Below are 19435 nucleotides of genomic sequence, written 5' to 3'. Positions count from 1 at the left end.
TTCCTGGCACTTGTGCTCTGGGAGAATACAGAGAAAAATGTAAGAAAGTGAAACTGTGCAAAAATAGGAAATCAAAAGTCATTAGGTAAGAACATAGAAAATGAAGATCAGGTGGTAAAATATTTTAGTGGTTAAAAAGCTTAGAAATGAACTGTAAAAGGAATCAGAGACATTAAAGGTGAAATGAAAACTGAAGATAAAGATATTCTAGATGCCTGGAGTACGAGGGTAGTCTTAAAAGTTCTCGGCCTTGACCATAGATGGCAACAGTATCGACAAGATTTTTTCTAAGTTGGTACATCTGTCATATGAATCCACGTGAAATAGCAAGTCATTCTATCAAGTGGTTTATTTTATACAGCTGTGTGAAGCATTATACCTTCTTTTATAAAATTCTTTGTAAAAGAAGGTATAATGAAAAAAGAAATTAATTCGAAGTTAATAAGTCTATGGGCACTCTTCTTCATCGTTTTCAACAATTAAGAAATGGGTTGCTGAGTTTAAACGTGACTTTACCAGCCTTGAAGGTGATCCACGTGAAGGATGTCCAAAAAGTGTAACACCACCAGATATCATTGATCAAGTGCATGATATGGTATTGGATGATCGGCAGGTCAAAGTGCATGAAATTGCTGAGACTATAGGCATTTCAAAAAAACGTGTAGGATATATTTTGCATGAAGAATTGCAAATGGGTGCAAGATGGGTGCCACGCTTAGTCACAGCAGATCAAAAATGCACTCATGAAAATCTCTGAACAGTGCTTGGAGCATTTTAACATGAATAAAACTGATTTTGTGTGTCGATTTATTACTATGGATGAGACTTGGATTCACCATTACACACCAGAATCCAAACAGAAGTCAAAACAGTGAACAGAAGCCGGTTGTTCAGCACCAGACATTTTGTTTATTATCTTGAAAAGGGTAAAACAATAACCAGGGAATATTATTCCAATCTTTTAACCAGACTACACGAAAAAATTCATGAGAAAAGACCTGGTTTGCAGAAGGAAAAAAATCATCTTTCATCAGGACAATGTACCTGCCCACAAAGATGTTTTAGCAATGGGAAGATTATGGGATCTGCACTATGAATTGTTGGAACATCCACCCATCCTCCAGATTTGGCTCCCTGTGACTTCTATCTCTTCCCAAAACTAAAACTCTTCCTCGTATGTCAGCGTTTTTCTTTGAATCAAGAGGTGATTGAAGCTGTAGAGGGGTATTTTGCAAATCTTATTGAGAACCACTACAGGGATGGAATAATGGCGCTGGAGCATCGCTGGAATAAATGTATTAGTCTTAAGGGAGATTATGTTGAAAAATAAAAATAATTTTGAAATTATAAATCCGTTTTTTCATTATTAGGCCGAGAACTTTTCAGACCACCCTCATAATTCCTTTGAAATGCTATTAAATGAAACAATAAGTGACAGCATGGTGACAGAAAACATTCAGGAGGAATGCAATGAGGAATACATATAAATATTTGAGAGAGAAAAAACCATCAAAAACCTTAAATGTGAAAAAGCAGTTGGAGTAGATGATATTATTATTATTATATCATCTATTTATTTTTGGTAACCTCCATTGAGTCAACAGACTCATAGTGGGGGACTCACTCAACCAGCAATATATCTATCATAATGAGCTTTGAAGTTATTTATACTACCTGCATTCACAATGCACTCAGGCAATGCATTCGATTCACTAACAGTTCTCCAGGTAAAAAATCTACTCCTCACACCCTTCTTCAGCACATCTTTATACAACTTCCAGAAATGGCATCTTGCTCTTCCCATCTTAAACATCCACTCTTTTTATAATTTTTTTCTGTATTAATCTGAAAGAATCCCTCAACTAACTTGAAGGTCTATCATATCTCCTCTTTTCCTTCTGTCCACCAACCTCTGTAATCAACATTCTCTCCAATGCCCTTCATAACCTATAGAGTCCTGATACTACTTTGGTTATTGATCTTTGGACTCTCTCTAGTGTTTCCACATCACAATAAAAAATAGAAGGCCAGTTCAGAGGGTTGCATTCCAGATGATTGGAGAAAAGTTCTCATGGTACTTGTCTATAAAAAGGGAAGTAAAACTATGTGAGAATTACAGAGGAATTTTGCTATTGAAGAGTACCAGGGCGAACAGCAAAAAGTCAGCTACTGGAACAAATCTGAAAACAAAACCCTAACTCAATATCACCGGAGATAAAGATTGGTACTATCAACGTAAGAAGCCTGAATGGCAAAGAAAAGGAGCTTGCTGAGGAATTAGATAAGTACCAGATCGACATAATAGGGGTGACTGAAACAAAAAAGACCGAAACTGGTGAGATCTTTCTCAGCAATAAATACAAAATGTTATATTCAGGCAATGACAATCAAGGAAAAGAAGGAGTAGCCATAGTATTCAACACAAAATACGAGGCTAATCTTCTTGAATGGCAGTCAGTCTCAAGTAGAGTAATGTGAGCAAATATGAGAATGGGGAACTGTACAATGAGACTTATTTGTGCGTATGGTCCCACAGAAGGTTCTACTAAGGTAGAAGTGGAGGAATTTTTTGAGGCTTTAGAAAAAGCAACTGACACAATGAAAAAGGAAAAGTTGGTCCTTGTTGGGGATCTAAATAGCAGAGTAGGAAATGATTGTGAAACATACAAAAATATTTTGGGAAAATTTGGAGAAAAGAGCAAAGCTAAAAATAATGGTAAATATCTGTTGGATTTCTGCTCAGGACATGGACTGGTTATTACTAACACCATGTTCCAACATAAAAATGTGCACAAATTCACATGGAGAGAAGAGGCTAGGAATAAGAAAAGTCTCATTGACTATGTTATTGTTGATAGTGATGTTTTCTCCCTGGTGCAGAACACCAGAGTGTACAGAGGATTTGAAATTGGAAGTGATCACTATTTAGTCTTGAGCAGGATAAAATTGAATTTCATATTGAAAAGAATAACATGTAAGAAAGTTTTAAAGCGAATAAAAGTTGAGCAGCTCTCAGATGTGAACTATAGACTAAACTACACAAAAATTATTGAAGAAAAAAATGAAAGAGTTTGCGAACAGGAATCAAACCTTGGAGATTCAGTGGCAAACTCTGAAGAAAACATTGATTGATTCTGCGAGAAAGGCATGTGGTGAGGTTGTCTGCAAGGATAAAAAAAAATCAGAACTCCCTGGTGGACACAGGAAGTTAAAAAGGCAGTGAAGGAAAAGAAGAAAGCATATCAAAGGTTCCTGTCAAATAAGTCAGCTCGTGCTCTTAGAGAATATAGAGACAAATGCAAGAATGCTAAACAGTGTGTAAAACTAGCTAAACAAAAGTCATGGGAGGACTTTGGCAAGAATATAGAAAATAAATATCAAGAAGGTGGCAAAATATTCTGGAGGCTGTTGAAGAAGCTTTTAAAGGAGTTAGAGATGATAAAGGTGACATGAAAACTGGAGAAAAAGATATCCTTGAAGTATGGAGTAATTACTTTGAAAAACTGCTAACGAAACAAGCAGTGATGACAGCACAGTGGTAAAAAACACTGACTGGGCATGCAATCAGGAATACATATCCATACTTGAAGTAGAAAAAGCCATCAAAGGCTTGAAATGTGGAAAGGCAGCAGGAGTAGAATGCTGAAGTATGGTGGTATAAGAGTCTTACAGTGGCTGCACTGCATAGTTCAGAAAGCCCTGACAGAGGGACGATTCCTGATGATTGGAGTAGAGCTCTCATAGTACCCATATATAAAAAGGGAAATAAAACTGAATGTGAGAATTACAGAGGTATTTCCCTACTGAGGGTTCCTGGCAATATCTATGCAAGTATACTTGAGAAACGGTTGAGAAGAATTGTGGAAGAAAAGCTTGGTGAAGAACAAGCTGGATTCAGGCCAAACAGAGGCTGTCAGGATCAGATCTTCACTTTACGACAAATAGTCGAGAAAGCATAGGAATATAACAAAGATCTGTATTTAAGTTTTGTCGATTTGGAAAAGGCATATGATAAGGTGCCAAGAGAGAAGCTATTCGATATGCTGCAGTTATATGGTGTCAATGGGGCATTATATCAAGCAATACTTATCATTATCTATATGGATCACATTATGAAGAAAAGTGGTATTAAACATGATATCAGAATTGCAGGTGTTAATCTCAGCTCTTTGCTTTATGCAGATGATGTTATACTTCTAAATAAATCGGCTACAAGTTTGCAAGATTCTCTGACTAAATTAAATAGCTGTTGTAATAGATATGGTATGAAGGTTAGCAATAAAAAGACAAAGACAATGAAAATAGGCAGAATCATTGAAAATGTCCACTTCATTGTGAACGGGAACCTGTGGAACAAGTAAAACATTTCAGCTACTTAGGCACAATTTTTACTGAAGATGGTAAATTAATATAGAAATAGACAACAGAATCAGCAAAGCTGGTATGGTGGGAAGTCAGTTGAATAAATTCATATGGAATAAAAGAGAAATTAGTCGGAACACTAAATTAGCTGTATACAAGACGATGTTCAAACCAGTTTAACTTATGCATCTGAGAGCTGGGTCAGAAGTAAAACACTTGACCAAAGACTGGAGACCGCAGATATGAGAATCCTGAGAAAGATTAGAGGCGTGAACAGATGGCATCAATGGCAATATCATATTAAAAACGAGGATATTAGGAAAGAACTTGACATTGTTAGCATCCAGGAATGCGTTAGCGGAAGCTAATCTCAGGATCTCAGGTGGTATGGTCACCTAAATAGAATGGGCGAGGAAAGATTAGCAAAACAAGTGTTCTCTGCCAGGTTGGCAGCAAAACGACCCAGAGGAAGACTAAGATATAGGTGGATTGATATGGTACAAAGTGTCTTAGACGATAGAAATATAAGATCTGATAATGTTCGAGTCTTGACAAGTAACAGACTGATTTGGGAGAAAATTGTAGATAGGAAGTTAGTAATGATATAATTTTTTCATGTAGTACTATCATATCCTGTACACCCCTTGTGGGTACATGGCAGGAATTTGATGATGATGATGATGATGAGTTATTTAACTTTCTATACTACCTTCTGTATTACTACATAATTTAGAAGGTTACATCTCAGTGGACTAGAGCAGTGGTCTCCAAACTTTTTTGATTGCATACCCGCAAGACAGAAAAAATAAATAGCATGTACCCCCAATTGACTGAGCAAAAATCTATTGTAATAAGTATTATAAAGAGGAAATATGCCTTGTATATCATATAATAATTAAAAAAGGTAAATATTTTTACACATTATTTTTATTATTACCAGCTTACAAACATATTTATTACAATATTTAATGTGAACAATGGTCTTGCATTTCTTTGATAATTTCTTGAAATTCTGGTTTGATGGCTTCTGATACTGCGATATGAAGGTCTGGTTCCAAGTTTAATTTATTTCGATATTTGGTTTTAATACCTGTCATTGCAGAAAATGATACCTCACATAAATAAGTAGAACTAAACGGTAGGAGTGCATCATTTGCTGTGTTTACTAAATTGCTATACTTGGACGTCCAATCCACCAATTGTGAAGAGATTTCTGTTGAAATTCGTTTTTCAAAGTTGTGTTGTATCTAATGTCAAGATTTACTCCCTAGTTTTAAAAAACATGACAGCTTTGCCACGGACGATTATGTGTGCAAAGTCATCCAATGTGCGCTACTCGCAAATTTAAGTTTACAGGATCTTTATAACGTCTTTGTCTATATTAGATATATGTTTAATTGATGAAAGAAAGTAATATTCTTTATCTTTAATTAATTACTTAATTTTTTTCTTATCAATTAGAGCACTAATCATACCGATTTATAAAAAAAAAAGAAATAAAAAGAATTATAGATAAATTTCACTATTGAAACTAAAGGATTATAAGATGGATGATGAAGAAATTAAAGATATAAGACAGGTTTGTACACAATGTATTTGTAAAGTATATGGACCAATTATTAAGCTTAATTATTTACTCTACTACAGTGGCACACCCGGGGGGGGGGGCTTGCCCCCCCCCCCCCCCAAAAAAAAAAACAAACACTAGAAAATTTTTTCCAAAAAATCTTTTCCTAATTAAAATTCATTTTTTTTATTTATGTTGTGTCGTGTCTTCTATTTCTATACTACTTATGAATTAACAGTCACATAAGGTGGGAATGCCCTATAGCTCTCGGGAATCACGGCTGCTGCAAATGCAAGGCAAAACGAAGTGGTGCTCGAGCGGACCAAGCGCTACTTCATTTGCTCGAGCCCAGGCCAGAGGAGATCATGGGGGTATCATATATTGGCAATCACTTCAGATGTCAAAGGTCGTATGCAATGTGTGTATTCTCAAATTGTCTACTTGACTCCCCCCAAGATTAAATCCTGAGTGCACCACTGCTCTATTATATTCAACATTACTCTACAAAAAACAAAGTTACAGGACCTGATGATATTCCTACTAAACTGTGGAAAAGATTGGGTGTGGTAGGTGCAACCTTCCTGACAAATCTTTTCAACAGGATCCTTGCAGAGAGAATGCCAGATGAATGGAGGAAAAGCTATCTGATACCTCTATAAAAATAAAGGAGATGCGTGACTATGTGAGAATTATAGAGCCATAAAACTGATATCTCTAATATATTCAAAATATGGGAGCGAGTGCTTAATCAGAGGTTTCAGGAGCTAGCAAATCACTAAAAATCAGTGCAGGTTCATCTCATGAAAATCCTCAATTGATGCCATGCACTCAATCAGAAATTTACTAGAAAAGTACAAAAGATAACAAAAAGACCACGCATCTAGTATTTGTTGACCACAAAAAGGCCTTTGATTGGATTCCACAGAAATTAATATGGCAAGCCTTGAGATCACAAGAGGATCACGAAATATTATATTAATATAATATTTTGGGAAATATTAAATTAATATTATATTAATCAAGTGAAAGACGTACCAGAATGTTAATAACCAAAGTAAGATGGCCAGCAGGAACTAGCGAAGAACTGGAAATCAAGGTGGGAGTACATCAAGGGTGCTAAGTCCACTCCTGTTTAACTTGGTCATGGAACATCTAACAGCAGACATTGAATGATGTGCCCTGTGGGATATTTTATAAACTGATGATGCTGTTCTGATGAGCGATGACCCAGAAAACTTACAGTTGATGTTAGATAAGTGGAGGATATGACTTGAAACTGGTGGCTTCCAAATTAGTAGACAGAAGACTGAGTATATTTGCTGTGATTTTTTTTTGAATGGCCCTAACAGTAGTGTCATAGACATCAAGATACCTGACTCAAGAAGGCTGACAGCTTGAAGTACTTGGGCTCAATCTGATGTCTGTACAGTGTTCTACAAAGTATGTAGAACACTGCACAGACATCACATGGATGATATTATCAGGTTGTATATTTCAGTCTTCTAATTGTCAACAACTATGGGGTTCAACACCTGTAGGTGTCTGATGCCATCTTGATATGATTCTTCCATTGCATTCTATTTTGTGCAAGATGACTCAGTTTGTGTACAGAATTTCCGCATCATTTCACAATGTCATCGCCCCATTCTCTTGTTTGGTCTTCCTCTTTTGTTCTTTCCTTCAATCATCACAAACAGCAGCATTTTTAATTTTCTCTCATCGTTCATTCTACATATATGGCCAAAGAGACAGTTTCCTTTGGATTATTTTCTAGATCAGGTTTTCTTTTGGTTGTATTCGTCTATAGATTTCTGCATTGTTCACTTTCTGGATCCAGCTTATTCTCAAGATCTTTCTATAGCACTTCCTCTAGAATGCTAATACCCTCCTCTCAGGAGTACCCAGGCCTCACATTTATAGAGTATGCTGCTGAAGATATAGGTTTCTACAATATGCAATTTAGTGTGTATCTTAATAGCTTGGCTCTTCCATATTTTGTCCATGGCTTTTAAGACAGTTGCTGCGTTATTCTAATTTTTACCTCTTTTTTTTTGGGTCCACGTCATATGTCATGTGCAGGGCCCGGATTTAGACTTGCTGAGGCCCTAAGCTATACAAGACCCAGAGGCCTCCTACTGTTTTAAATTACATCAGCTGGTCTCAGAAAAATTTAATATATATGCCTTTTTAATATATGAAAATATAATGCCCCAGCAGATTGTGAGGCCCTAAGCTGTAGCTTTTTTAGCCTATACGTAAATCCGGCACTGGTCATGTGGCATCCAAGAAGTGTTCCACATTTTCCAGTTGAAATTCGTCGATGGTAACTTTGTTCAGCAACTCCTGTTGTCCAAATATTCATTGTTTTAGTTTTTTCAAAATTGACATTTAGTTCATATTTTTTTCTTCTGCATATAGTGTTTGCAAATGTTCGTTCCATGGTGAATCCAAGTCTCATCCATAGTAATAAATCGACACACAAAAATCAGTTGTATTCTTGTTAAAACGCTCCAAGCACTGGTTCAGAAATTTTCATGTGAGTGCGTTTTTGATCTGCTGTGAGTAAGCACAGCACCCATCTTGTGCAAAGCTTTCTCATTTGCAATTCTTCATGGCAAAATATATCATACATGTGCTTTTGAAATGCCTATAGTCTCAGCAATTTCACGCACTTTGACTAGCCCGGCCATCCAATACCATATTGTGCACTTGACCAATGATTTCTGGTGATGTTACATCTTTTGTATGTCCTTCGCATGGATCATCTTCAAGGCTAGTACGGCCATGTTTAAACTCAGCAGCCCATTTCTTAATTGTAGAAAACAAAGGAGAAGAGTGCCCATAAACTTAAAATTCTTCGTAAAACAAGGTTTTACAAAGAATTTTATAACTGCACGATACTCAATTTTATCCATTTCAAGGGATACAAACAACACTTTTGCATAGACAGCTGTATAAAACAAACTAATTGATAGAATGACTTGCAATTTCACATGGATGATTATGACAGATGTATACCAACTTAGAAAAAAAAAAAAAATCTTGCAGATAATGTTGCCATCTATGGTCAAGGCTGTGAACTTTTCAGACCACTCTCGTATCTGCCATAAAAATAATTTAATTTACATATATATTAAACATGCATGCATTTATTAGCAGTTAATGATGTTCTAGCAATTCAATAAGTGTAGTCTTTGGGTTTTTTTGATTGACTACAATTGAAGAAAATCAGAAGTATCTAGGATGCAGATATAGGACTGTCTTCATTGCTTTCCAGTACTGACAAAAGTGATAGGCATCTCCAGGGCCTAACAAATACACTTACCCACTCAACATGAGGTAAATAGATTTTGCTACCTGGCAAGTAGCTGCAGAGTGAACAAATATTTTTTTAATCAACAGAAAAAACAACAACTTTCAACTAGAGTACAGCAACAATAATCACTTTATAAAACTCCTAAAGCTGTATAACTGAGAAGAGACCTCCACATAGCCTTTAAAGGAATGTCACCCCAACTCAACATCACTAGAGTTTAAGATTGATACTATCAACAGAAAAAGCCTGAATGGCAAAGAAATGGAGCCAACTGAGGAATTGGATAAGTACAAGATTGACAAAACAGGGGTGACTGGAAAAAAAAAAAAAAGACAAAAACTGATGAGATCTTTCTGAGCAATAAATATGAAATGTATATTCAGGCAATGACAATCAAGGAAAAAAAGAATAGCCATAGTATTCAACACTAAATATGAGGCCTTGGCTAATATTCTTGAATTACAGGCAATATCAAGTAGAGTGATGTGGGCAAATATCAGAATGGGGAACTGGACAATGAAACTTATTTGTGCCTATGGTTCCACAGAAGGTTCCACTAAGATAGAAATAGAGGAATTTTTTAAGGCTTTAGATAAAGCAACTGACATAATGAAAAATGAAGAGTTGGTCCTAGTTGGCAATCGAAATAGCTGAGCAGGAAATGATTGTCAGACATACAAAAATAATTTGGGAAAATTTGGAGAAAAGAGCAAAGTGAATAATAATGGCAAATACCTATTGGATTTCTGCTCAGGACATGGACTGGTTATTACTAACACAATGTTCCAACATAAAAAAGTACTCAAATTCACATGGAGAGAAGAGGCAAGGAATAAGAAGTTTCATTCACTATGTTATTGTTGACAGTGATGTTTTCTCTCTGGTGCAGGACACTAGAGTGTACAGATGATTTGAAACTGGAAGTGATCATTTAGTTGTAAGCAAGATAAAATTGAATATCATACTGTAAAGAAGAACATGTAAGAACGTTTTAAAGTGAATAAAAGTTGAGCTGTTCTCAGATGTGAACTATAGACTATAATATATAATGATATAATGAAATATAATGAGAGTTTGAGAACCAAACCGTGGTTCTCTTCATGCCATGAAGAAAATATTCATTGATTCAGCCAGAGAGGCATGTAGTGAGGTTGTCTGCAAGGATAGAAAAATCAGAACTCCATGGTGGACACAGGAAGTTAAAGAGGCAGCAAAGGAAAAAGAAGAAAGCATATCAAAAGTTCCAGGCAAATAAGTCAGCTTGCTCTTGGAGAATACAGAGACAAATATAAGAAAGCTAAACACTGTGTAAAACTAGCTAAACAAAAGTCATGGGAAGACTTCGGTAAGAACATATAAAATAAACATAAAGAAGATGGCAAGATATTCTGGAGGTTGTTGAAGCAGCTCAGAAATGGAAGAAAGAGTGCTGTAAAAGGAATTAGAGATGATAAAGGTGACATTAAAACTGGAGAAAAAGATATCCTTGATGTATGGAGTAATTACTTAGAAAAATTGATAAATGAAACAATCAGTGAAAGCACAGTGGTAAAAAACACTGACTAGGCATGCAATCAGGAATACATGTCCATACCTGAAGTAGAAAAATCCATCAAAAACCTGAGCTGTGGAAAGGCAGCAGGAGTAGATGATATTCAACCAGAAATGCTCAAGTATGGAGGTATAAGTCATAGTTCAGAAGGAACAGTATAGTACAGAGAGATGAATTCCAGATGATTGGAGTAGAGCTCTCATAGTACTTACATATGAAAAGGGAAATAAAACTGAATGTGAGAATTACAGAGGTATTTCTTTACTTAGAGTTCCTGGTAAGATTTATGCAAGTATACTTGAGAAATGGTTGAGAAAGATTGCAGAAGAGGAGCTTGGGGAAGAACAAGCTGGATTCAGGCCAAAGAGAGGCTACCAGGTTCAGATTTTCACTTTACGAGAAATACTTGAGAAATCATGAGAATATAAAAAAGATCGGTATTTAAGTTTTGTAGATCTGGAAAAGGCATATGATAAGGTGTCAAGAAAAAAGGTATTCAAAATGCTACAGTTGCATGGTGTCAATGGTGCATTATATCAAGCAATACTTAGTCTGTACATGAGTTGTACGTCAGCAGTTAGAATTGAAGGAAGTACAGGAAGATGGTTTAATGTTAAACCACAAAATGGTATTAAACCAGATATCAAAATTGGAGATGTTAATCTCAGATCTTTATGCAGATGATGTTATACTTCTAAATAAATCCAGTACAAGTCTGCAAGATTCCCTGACTAAATTGAATAACTGTTGTAATAGATATGGTATGAAGGTCAGCAACAGCAAGACAAAGACAATGAAAATATCAACTGCATTGTGAATGGAGAACCTATAGAGCAAGTAAAACATTTCAACTACTTAGGCATGAATTTTAGTGGAAATGGTAAATTAAATATTGGAACAGACAACAGAATCAACAATGCTGGTATGGTAGGAAGTCAACTGAATAAATTTATATGGAATAAGAGATAAATTAGTCAAAACACTACATTAGATGTATACAAGACAGGGTTCAAACCAATTTTAACTTATGAATCTGAGCTGGGTTATCAATAAAACACTTGACTAAAGACTTGAGACCATAGATATGAGAGTCCTAAGAAAGATTAGGGGCATGAACAGATCAACATGAACATCAATGGCAAGATCATATTAAAAATGAGGATATTAGGAAAGAACTTGACATTGTTAGCAGAGCTAATCTCAGGTGGCATGGTTACTTAAACAGAATGGGAGAGGAAAGATTAGCAATACAAGTGTTCTCTGCCAGGTTGGCAGGAAAAAGACCCAGAGGTAGACCAAGATATAGATGGATTGATACAGTACAAAGTGCCTTAGACGATAGAAATATAAGATCTGATAATGTTGGAGTCTTGACAAGTAACAGACTGATTTGGAGGAAAATTGTAGATAGGAAGTTAGTAATGATGTAAGTTTTTCATGTAGTACTATCATATTTGTACACCCCTTGAGGGTACATGTCAGGAATTTGATGATAAAACTCCTATTGACTTATTGGGACATATCATTAATAAAATGGGGGTCTCACATAAGTACTTTTTTTTTTTTTTTGGCATAGTGAGTAGGGTTTTGAATCATTTGCAGAATTAAACAAGCAACATGGGATGAACCACTATTTTCTTTATTCACTATTTAAACTTCTTCCTTTATTTTGCCAACACAGATAACACATAAAGGAAGAAAGTATATTATTAATAGTTGCAAAATATTATATCAAAAAAGCCTATTTTTAATGTTCATCTCAACAAAAACAAATTTCCTTCTTGCTTTCTCTATTTTGAATGTATGTTCTCATTTTCTCTCTGCTAGGTCTCAACTGTTTTCACAAATTTCAAAATAACACCATACCTCAAAGCATAATATTACAATACACTGATGATGCAGATTTTTAGTGACATCTTCTTCATGTAGCTTCCTCAGTGAGAGGGTGCAGCACCATATCCTTCCACTTCTCTCTGTTGGTGGCTTTTTTTTGTTTCTGCATAGCCATGTGATCCTGTCCATGATCTTATATCTTCAAGCCATGTCCTTCGTTTTTGGTGACATAAGCAACAGAATTATATATAAAAAAAAAAAACAAAAAAAAAACCCGATAGTGGTCTACAGTCTTCAATATAGCATTTAATTTCTTCACAAAAATTTTTTCGGCAATGTTTTTTGAAAGAAGAGGAGTAATTAAAAAATCCACTGTGGTGTTATTATTATAATACATGTATCTTCATGGTGCCAAAAGACTCATCATGGGAAACCCACACTAACCTTTATACACAAAATACCTACAGTATGCCTTCCTTAAACTTATTCATGGTCAGTGCACTCACAACTTACTTCTGGTAATCCAATTCATTCATTCACTCTTACTAACCACACTTTTACACAACTTCCAGCGATAGCTGCTAGTTCTCACTCTATTCATCATGCATTGAAATATTTCTTTTGTGTAAATCTTATAGAACCCTTTGTCACACAAGTTTCTATTATCTACCTTCTTTTCTGCCAATCAACTAAACTTTATTACCAATACCTCTGATCTATTCTCAAAGGGAGTAATTCATTACCCTGTCACCAGGTGGGTCACTCATCTCTAGATCCTTTCTACCACCTCATGATCCCTAAGGAACCTTCTTCTCTTCAAGGATTAGGCATTTGCCTGTTCTGGCTTCACTGTTAAATCTTGAAGATGGTCTGTATTTAACCACCTCTTCTGGTAGCCGATATCTTTCCATCATAAATAGAAGATGTTTCCATTTTTCTATATATTTCTTGATACACTTCTAATTTTTTAGGAAATGACAACGTAAACCTAAATTATTAATTAAAAAACCTTGCAGGCTAAATTGGGTTGTCTTGGCTGCTGGGCTGACAATCTTAGAGTGTATGCTACCCAAATTTGGGGTAGTCTCATGACTCAAATTTGTTGAGATTTGGGAAATTTTTCAGTGCTGAAGCTGATTCAGGGAATAATCTTTCGTACTTGTACTTGCTGCGGTGTGATAAAGTGGCTTTCTTCCAGAGCATTCTGTGGTGGGTGTCCAATGCACGGCCAACAAGTCCTGGGTGGCTGTATTGGTGGAACTGGATGTAGTCCTTGTGTTCAGATATCCTGATATTGGCTGTCCTGCCGTAGTAGGACAGTTTACAACTGCAAGGGACCTGGTATACTCCAGGTAGGTCTAGGGGAAGTGGCTCGTTTTTGGTGGAGGGGATAAGGGATACCAATTTCTTATATGGTTTGTAACAGGTACTTTGTAGTTTGTGACTTTGTAGTCAGGTCATATTTTTTTTAGGATTTTTGTTAACTTTTCAGACATGCTCTGGATATAAGGAATGGTGATAGATTTAGTGTAATCTGTTATGAAGGGGGGGGGGGTTGTGGTTAACTGGTTTTAATATTTTCTGGATTTTTTGGGGGTTGTAGGCTAAGAAGGTGTTAAGGATATGGTTAAGTTCAGTAGTAAGGGCATTGTTATTTGAGCAGATTAATTCAAGCCTTGTTTTATAAGGTTTTTATAATCCCATACTGTTGTGAGGGGGATGGTGGTGTGATTACTGGTGAATGTATCTACCTGTGGGGGTTGGTTTTCTGTAAACAAAGAAAGCCGAGGGTCCATCAGGTTGGTGTGTAATCAGAGTGTCTAGGAAAGGGAGACTGTTGTTATTTTCCTTTTTCAAGGTGAACTGGATTCTGGGGGTGTTGATTGTTTAAGTGTGTTAAGAAGTTGTGGAGTATATCAAGGCCATGTGGCCAAATAGAGAACAGTTTTTGGGGCTGAGTTTAAGGCTTTTTCTTCAAAAGTCTCCATAAAGAAGTTGCCAAGGGTGGAGAATCCATGGCTTCCCATCTATATGGTAGAATTTTCCTTGCCAAACAAAACAGCCTGAATTCATGGTGAACTGAAATAGGGCTGAGATATCGCGAGGAAATTTGGCTTGGATGAGATCTAAGGTATCTTTGAGTGGGACATTTGTGAATAAGGAGGAGACATCAAAACTGACCATTATGTCAGTGTGTTGGCATGAGAGGTTTTCTATACTGGCTTTAAAGTGGACTGAGTTTATGAGTGATGGTGTGTTGCCAGTATAATGTGTGAGCACTTTGGCTAAATGTTTGGCTAATTTGTGTGTGTGTGTGTGTGGGGGGGAATCAATGCCATCCACAATGGGACGTAAAGGCACATTCTGCTTGTGGATTTTTGGTAGTCAATATATTCGGGGAGAGGAGGGGGTGTCTAGATTTGAAAGGTTTTAGTCTAGTAATCACTTCCACAGGCCAAGAAGTAACCCCTTGGAGTGTTCTGATATGGGAGCTGGGGATCATATTCAATTAGGAGGTAGGTAGACCGATCTACCAATAAAGAAGAAAGCTTACCTGTGTAGTCAGTTTGGTTGAGAACCAGTGGCATTTCCCTTATTTAATTTCCCTAATACAAGAATTTAAATTGTATTGTTGGATTATTTTATTTAATTCACAAACTGATTTTTGAAGGTCATTTCATTGTCTTGTTATGTAATCTGATCATCTACATGTAGCATTGTATTGATAACAATTCTTCTAGTTAACCAGATACCTTGTTTTATTGTTGTTTTGCATATTTTAATAATCTGATCAATATATATATATATATATATTGAATAGAGTTCAAGATAAGTTACATCCCTGTAACAACTTGATTAATTTCAATCTCTTCTGTTAATTTATTACCTAACTTCATATAAACTTTGTATAGTTTGTACGAAATGTAATGGATATATTTTTTGATGGGTCCAAACTGGGTGAACACAAGGTTGAAATTGTTCTCTCCTTGATCATTTCAATGATAATGCCCATTCCTGTCATTAATACATTTACATAACATTGTTGTGCTCCCACACACATATTCTCACCATTTCTCAAATTATTTTTTCAAAACTCCTGATACCAAATGCATTCAAGTGTAGACCATCCCTCTTATACAATTCAATCTTCCCTCAAACTCACTCTGTACATCCAAAAATTCTCATCCATTCCTTCTACACACCTTGAATTGTTTGCTATTATAATATTCTCCACCTTATTTCTGAAGCTCTGTATTTATGCCATCTAATCCAGTTGATTTTCTATTTTTTGATTGCTTCTTTTAGTTTTTCTAATCTAATTGGTTATATCAGTACCGATTTCTTCATTATTGTTTTCTGTTATTAAATTTGGGTCATACCATAAATTCTTATAATGCTCTATCTATCATAACATAAGTGACCTAATCTGTGCACAATATTTAAGATGGAGTCAAATCATAGCCTCATAAAAATAGATGATAACTTCACTATCTTTACTTGTTGCTGTGTTCTTCAACATCCAACTAATCCTTTGAACTGTTTTGCCAATTTTTGTGATATGTCCTCTGAACTTCAATTCTCTGTTTACTATCATCCCCAAATCCCTAGCAGCATTGATTTTCTGTAATCCAGTACTATCAATGTGATATAGCAAGTAATCTTTTAATCTAGAAATGTCAATTTTGCAACACTAAATTAACAATGTTAGCTTTTGCCCACATTGCCAATTTATCTAAATCATCCTGCAGGATATCTTTATGTCCTTTATCAATTATTGCCCCCCACCAAAGTTTTGAATTAAGAACAAACTGAAAATCCCTCTCACTTAAATAATTTCCTATATCGTTAACATGGAAATTAAACCTTAGTACAGAGCTTTGAGGCACTCAACTCACCATCATTATTCTTCTAGATTCCACTCTATCATATACTACACTCTGGTGGCTGTCTGTTAGCTGCCCTCCCCATAAAGGATTAAATCAAGAATATAATTTCTTGGCATCTTTAATTTATATCATGCTACCAACTTTATATATATTGCCATTTGTTCAACTTATGTCATAGTTTTCCATGTAGTATTCTGTCAAATGTCTTTGAAAATCCAACAATATCATAGAATAGCCATTTCCCTTATCTAATTCTGCTGTCAATCAATTATAAAATGTGAGTAAATTACTAAGGCAGGACTAATCTTTAACAAAGTTATGGTGCCCCCCCCCCCACCCCTCAATTTTGCTTTTCTTAGCATGAGGTCACAAATCGTGTCTGTGCTTTGTACTGTTCATGAACTTGTTCATCACATCTCTCCTAATTTTCTTTTTTGCAGCACTTGCTTAATGATACCATTCATTCATTTAACTCCCACCTGATTTATCTTATTCTGAGTATGAAATCTGATAGTATTTCCTTCAAACATCCTAAATCATTTTCCATGCACCCAATATTAAAATCCTTCCCTAGTTTTTGCTAGGATATTGTTCCAAGTTGCTTCTGAAATTTGTCATTATTGTTTGCTGTGGTTTTACCACTTCTTAAGTGAAAATTCTACATGCATGGTCACCTCTCAGGTAACTTAATCTCATCTTCATAAAATTCTTGATAAGTATCCTTGTGAAATTTACAAACTTCAACTATACACTCAGCAATGAATCTCTAGAACAAATAACACGTTTCAACCATTTAGGTGCGATCTTTACTGAAAATGGCAAATTAAATATAGAAATAGATACTAAAAATGCCTAACTAGCAGCATATAAGACACTGTTCAAATCAACTTTAAAACAGGGATCTAGAAGGGTTGGGTTAGAAATAAAATAACTGATCAAAGGAATAAATGCCACGAATGTGAGAGGTCTGAGGAAGATTAGTAGCAAAAACATCAATGGCAGAACCATATTAAAAATTGAGACATAAGAAAAGAACCTGGCATTATTAATATTCAAGAATGTATAGCAGAGTCTAATCTAAGATGGCACATTTAAACAGAATGGGAGAGCAAAGATTAGAAAAACAGACATTTGAAGCAAAAATGGCAGTACAACAATCTAGAAGACCGAATTATATGTGGATCAATGAAAATTGGAGCACTTTAGAAAATTGAAATGTAAGAGCTAATAAAATCAGATACTAGAAAAATCATGACTAATTTAGATAACTGTTGATAAGAAACTAGTCATGAAATATTCATTCTGTTGGGCTAGTATGTCTAGTAAACCCTGAGAGGGTGTATACTTTCACTAGAAAATGATGATAATTATGATAAAGGAAGAGGATTAATTTATACAAATTAACTTGATAAGTTATACATTCTTGAAAAATAAAAACTTACCTGAATGACTAGAGAAGGACCCCCATTAACAATTTCTGCAGGTATCTGGGAGAGAGGACAATTTTCAATGCCCATAATTTGCAAACTAGTACATAATGCCAATTCAAAAGGGAGATTGTGAAGACTGGGATTATCATTTATCAGTAACGATTCCAAGTTTTCAAGAGTTCCTATTGAAAATTTATCATTGTTCAAACGGGCTACATTTTAAAAGATTAATATCTAAATATATATATATATATATTTATTTACTTTCAGGAAATTGTTCAATACAATGGTTAATGATAATTAATTAGTCTTTTGAATAATTTAATAATTTTATAACAAAATAACAATTTAAATAAATAAAATGCCTTGGCTGCAATTCATAATTCAACAGACACTGCATGTTACTTTGGTAATGTGACTGACTTAACCAGGACTAGAATGGTACAAGTGTAATATTTTCATAAAAATGTAAATGGGTGATTATGAATACTGACCCTTGCCCGTTTATTCTCTTCTGTTCTGCTCTACTCCACTAGAATCAAACCTGCAGCCTAGAAATTAGCCTACATTCAACCCACTCCCAAGAATGGTAACAAATCTTTGGTGTCTAATTACCATCCAACTTCACTCATTTCAATTATTTCTAAAGTAATGGAGAAAACCATTAGCACTCAACTTCTACACTACTTTTATGCTGTTCAACTAATAAATCATTGCCAACATGAATTCTACCACTGTCAAATAACAGGAAATCGTCTTACTTGTGTTATCTACCTTTGGATAAATGCCATAGAAAAATCTGGGGAATCTCAAAGTGAATTTTTTGATATCTCTAAAGCATTTGATTGGCTTTGGCACTAAGTCCTTAAGTAAGTGGGAATGATATTAAAGAAATTAACATAGCACTAAAAACTATGAAAAATGGAAAATCTCCTCAAACCTCCCCCCCATATACATACACACACACACAGACACACATATATATATGATGAAAGCTTTTTTTAGCTTGGTTCTACTATACAACATTAAAGATGCCAAGAAATTATACATTTGGTTTTAATCCTTTACCCAAGGAAGCAAAACAATGTTTTGTGTGTGAAATATATTCATGCCTGAGCTACTTGTATATTGAGGCTGACTTCACATCACTTACCTTAGTATGTATTCCATAATGCAAGTATTATGTATCACATAATATTATATACAAGTAGCTCAAATGTGAATATATTTCACACACAAAACATTGTTTTGCTTCCATGGGTAGAGGATTAAAACTAAGTGTATAATTTCTTGGCATCTTATATATATATATATATATCAGGGGGGAATATTCCAAGTGTGATAGGTGTGTGGTGCTCATCTACGAAATATCAGTATCACCCATATTATATTTTTGCATTTATTCCAGTTAAAGACTCCCCCAATTGTTTGCAGACTTCGCGTTCCTAAAATTGAACACAATATACTGTACTAATGCTTCACTGTCCT

The 19435-nt window shown here is 35.3% G+C and overlaps 1 protein-coding gene across 1 annotated transcript in view; it reads right to left on the bottom strand.

The window, feature by feature from the left end:
- The window catches only part of LOC150108627 (uncharacterized), a 327730-nt gene that overhangs the window by 9940 nt on the left and 298355 nt on the right, over positions 1 to 19435 (bottom strand). Inside the window, exon 12 of the mRNA XM_090390495.1 lies at positions 17960 to 18129. Coding sequence (XP_090246621.1) covers positions 17960 to 18129 — 170 coding nt within the window. The remainder of the gene's footprint in view (positions 1 to 17959; positions 18130 to 19435) is intronic.

This window comes from Typopeltis vanoorti, chromosome 3 (assembly GCF_054136105.1).
Source record: "Typopeltis vanoorti isolate ZY-2024b chromosome 3, IOZ_Tvanoo_1.0, whole genome shotgun sequence".
Taxonomy (NCBI): Eukaryota; Metazoa; Arthropoda; class Arachnida; order Uropygi; family Thelyphonidae; genus Typopeltis; species Typopeltis vanoorti.
This window is presented reverse-complemented; position numbering and strand designations above follow the sequence as displayed.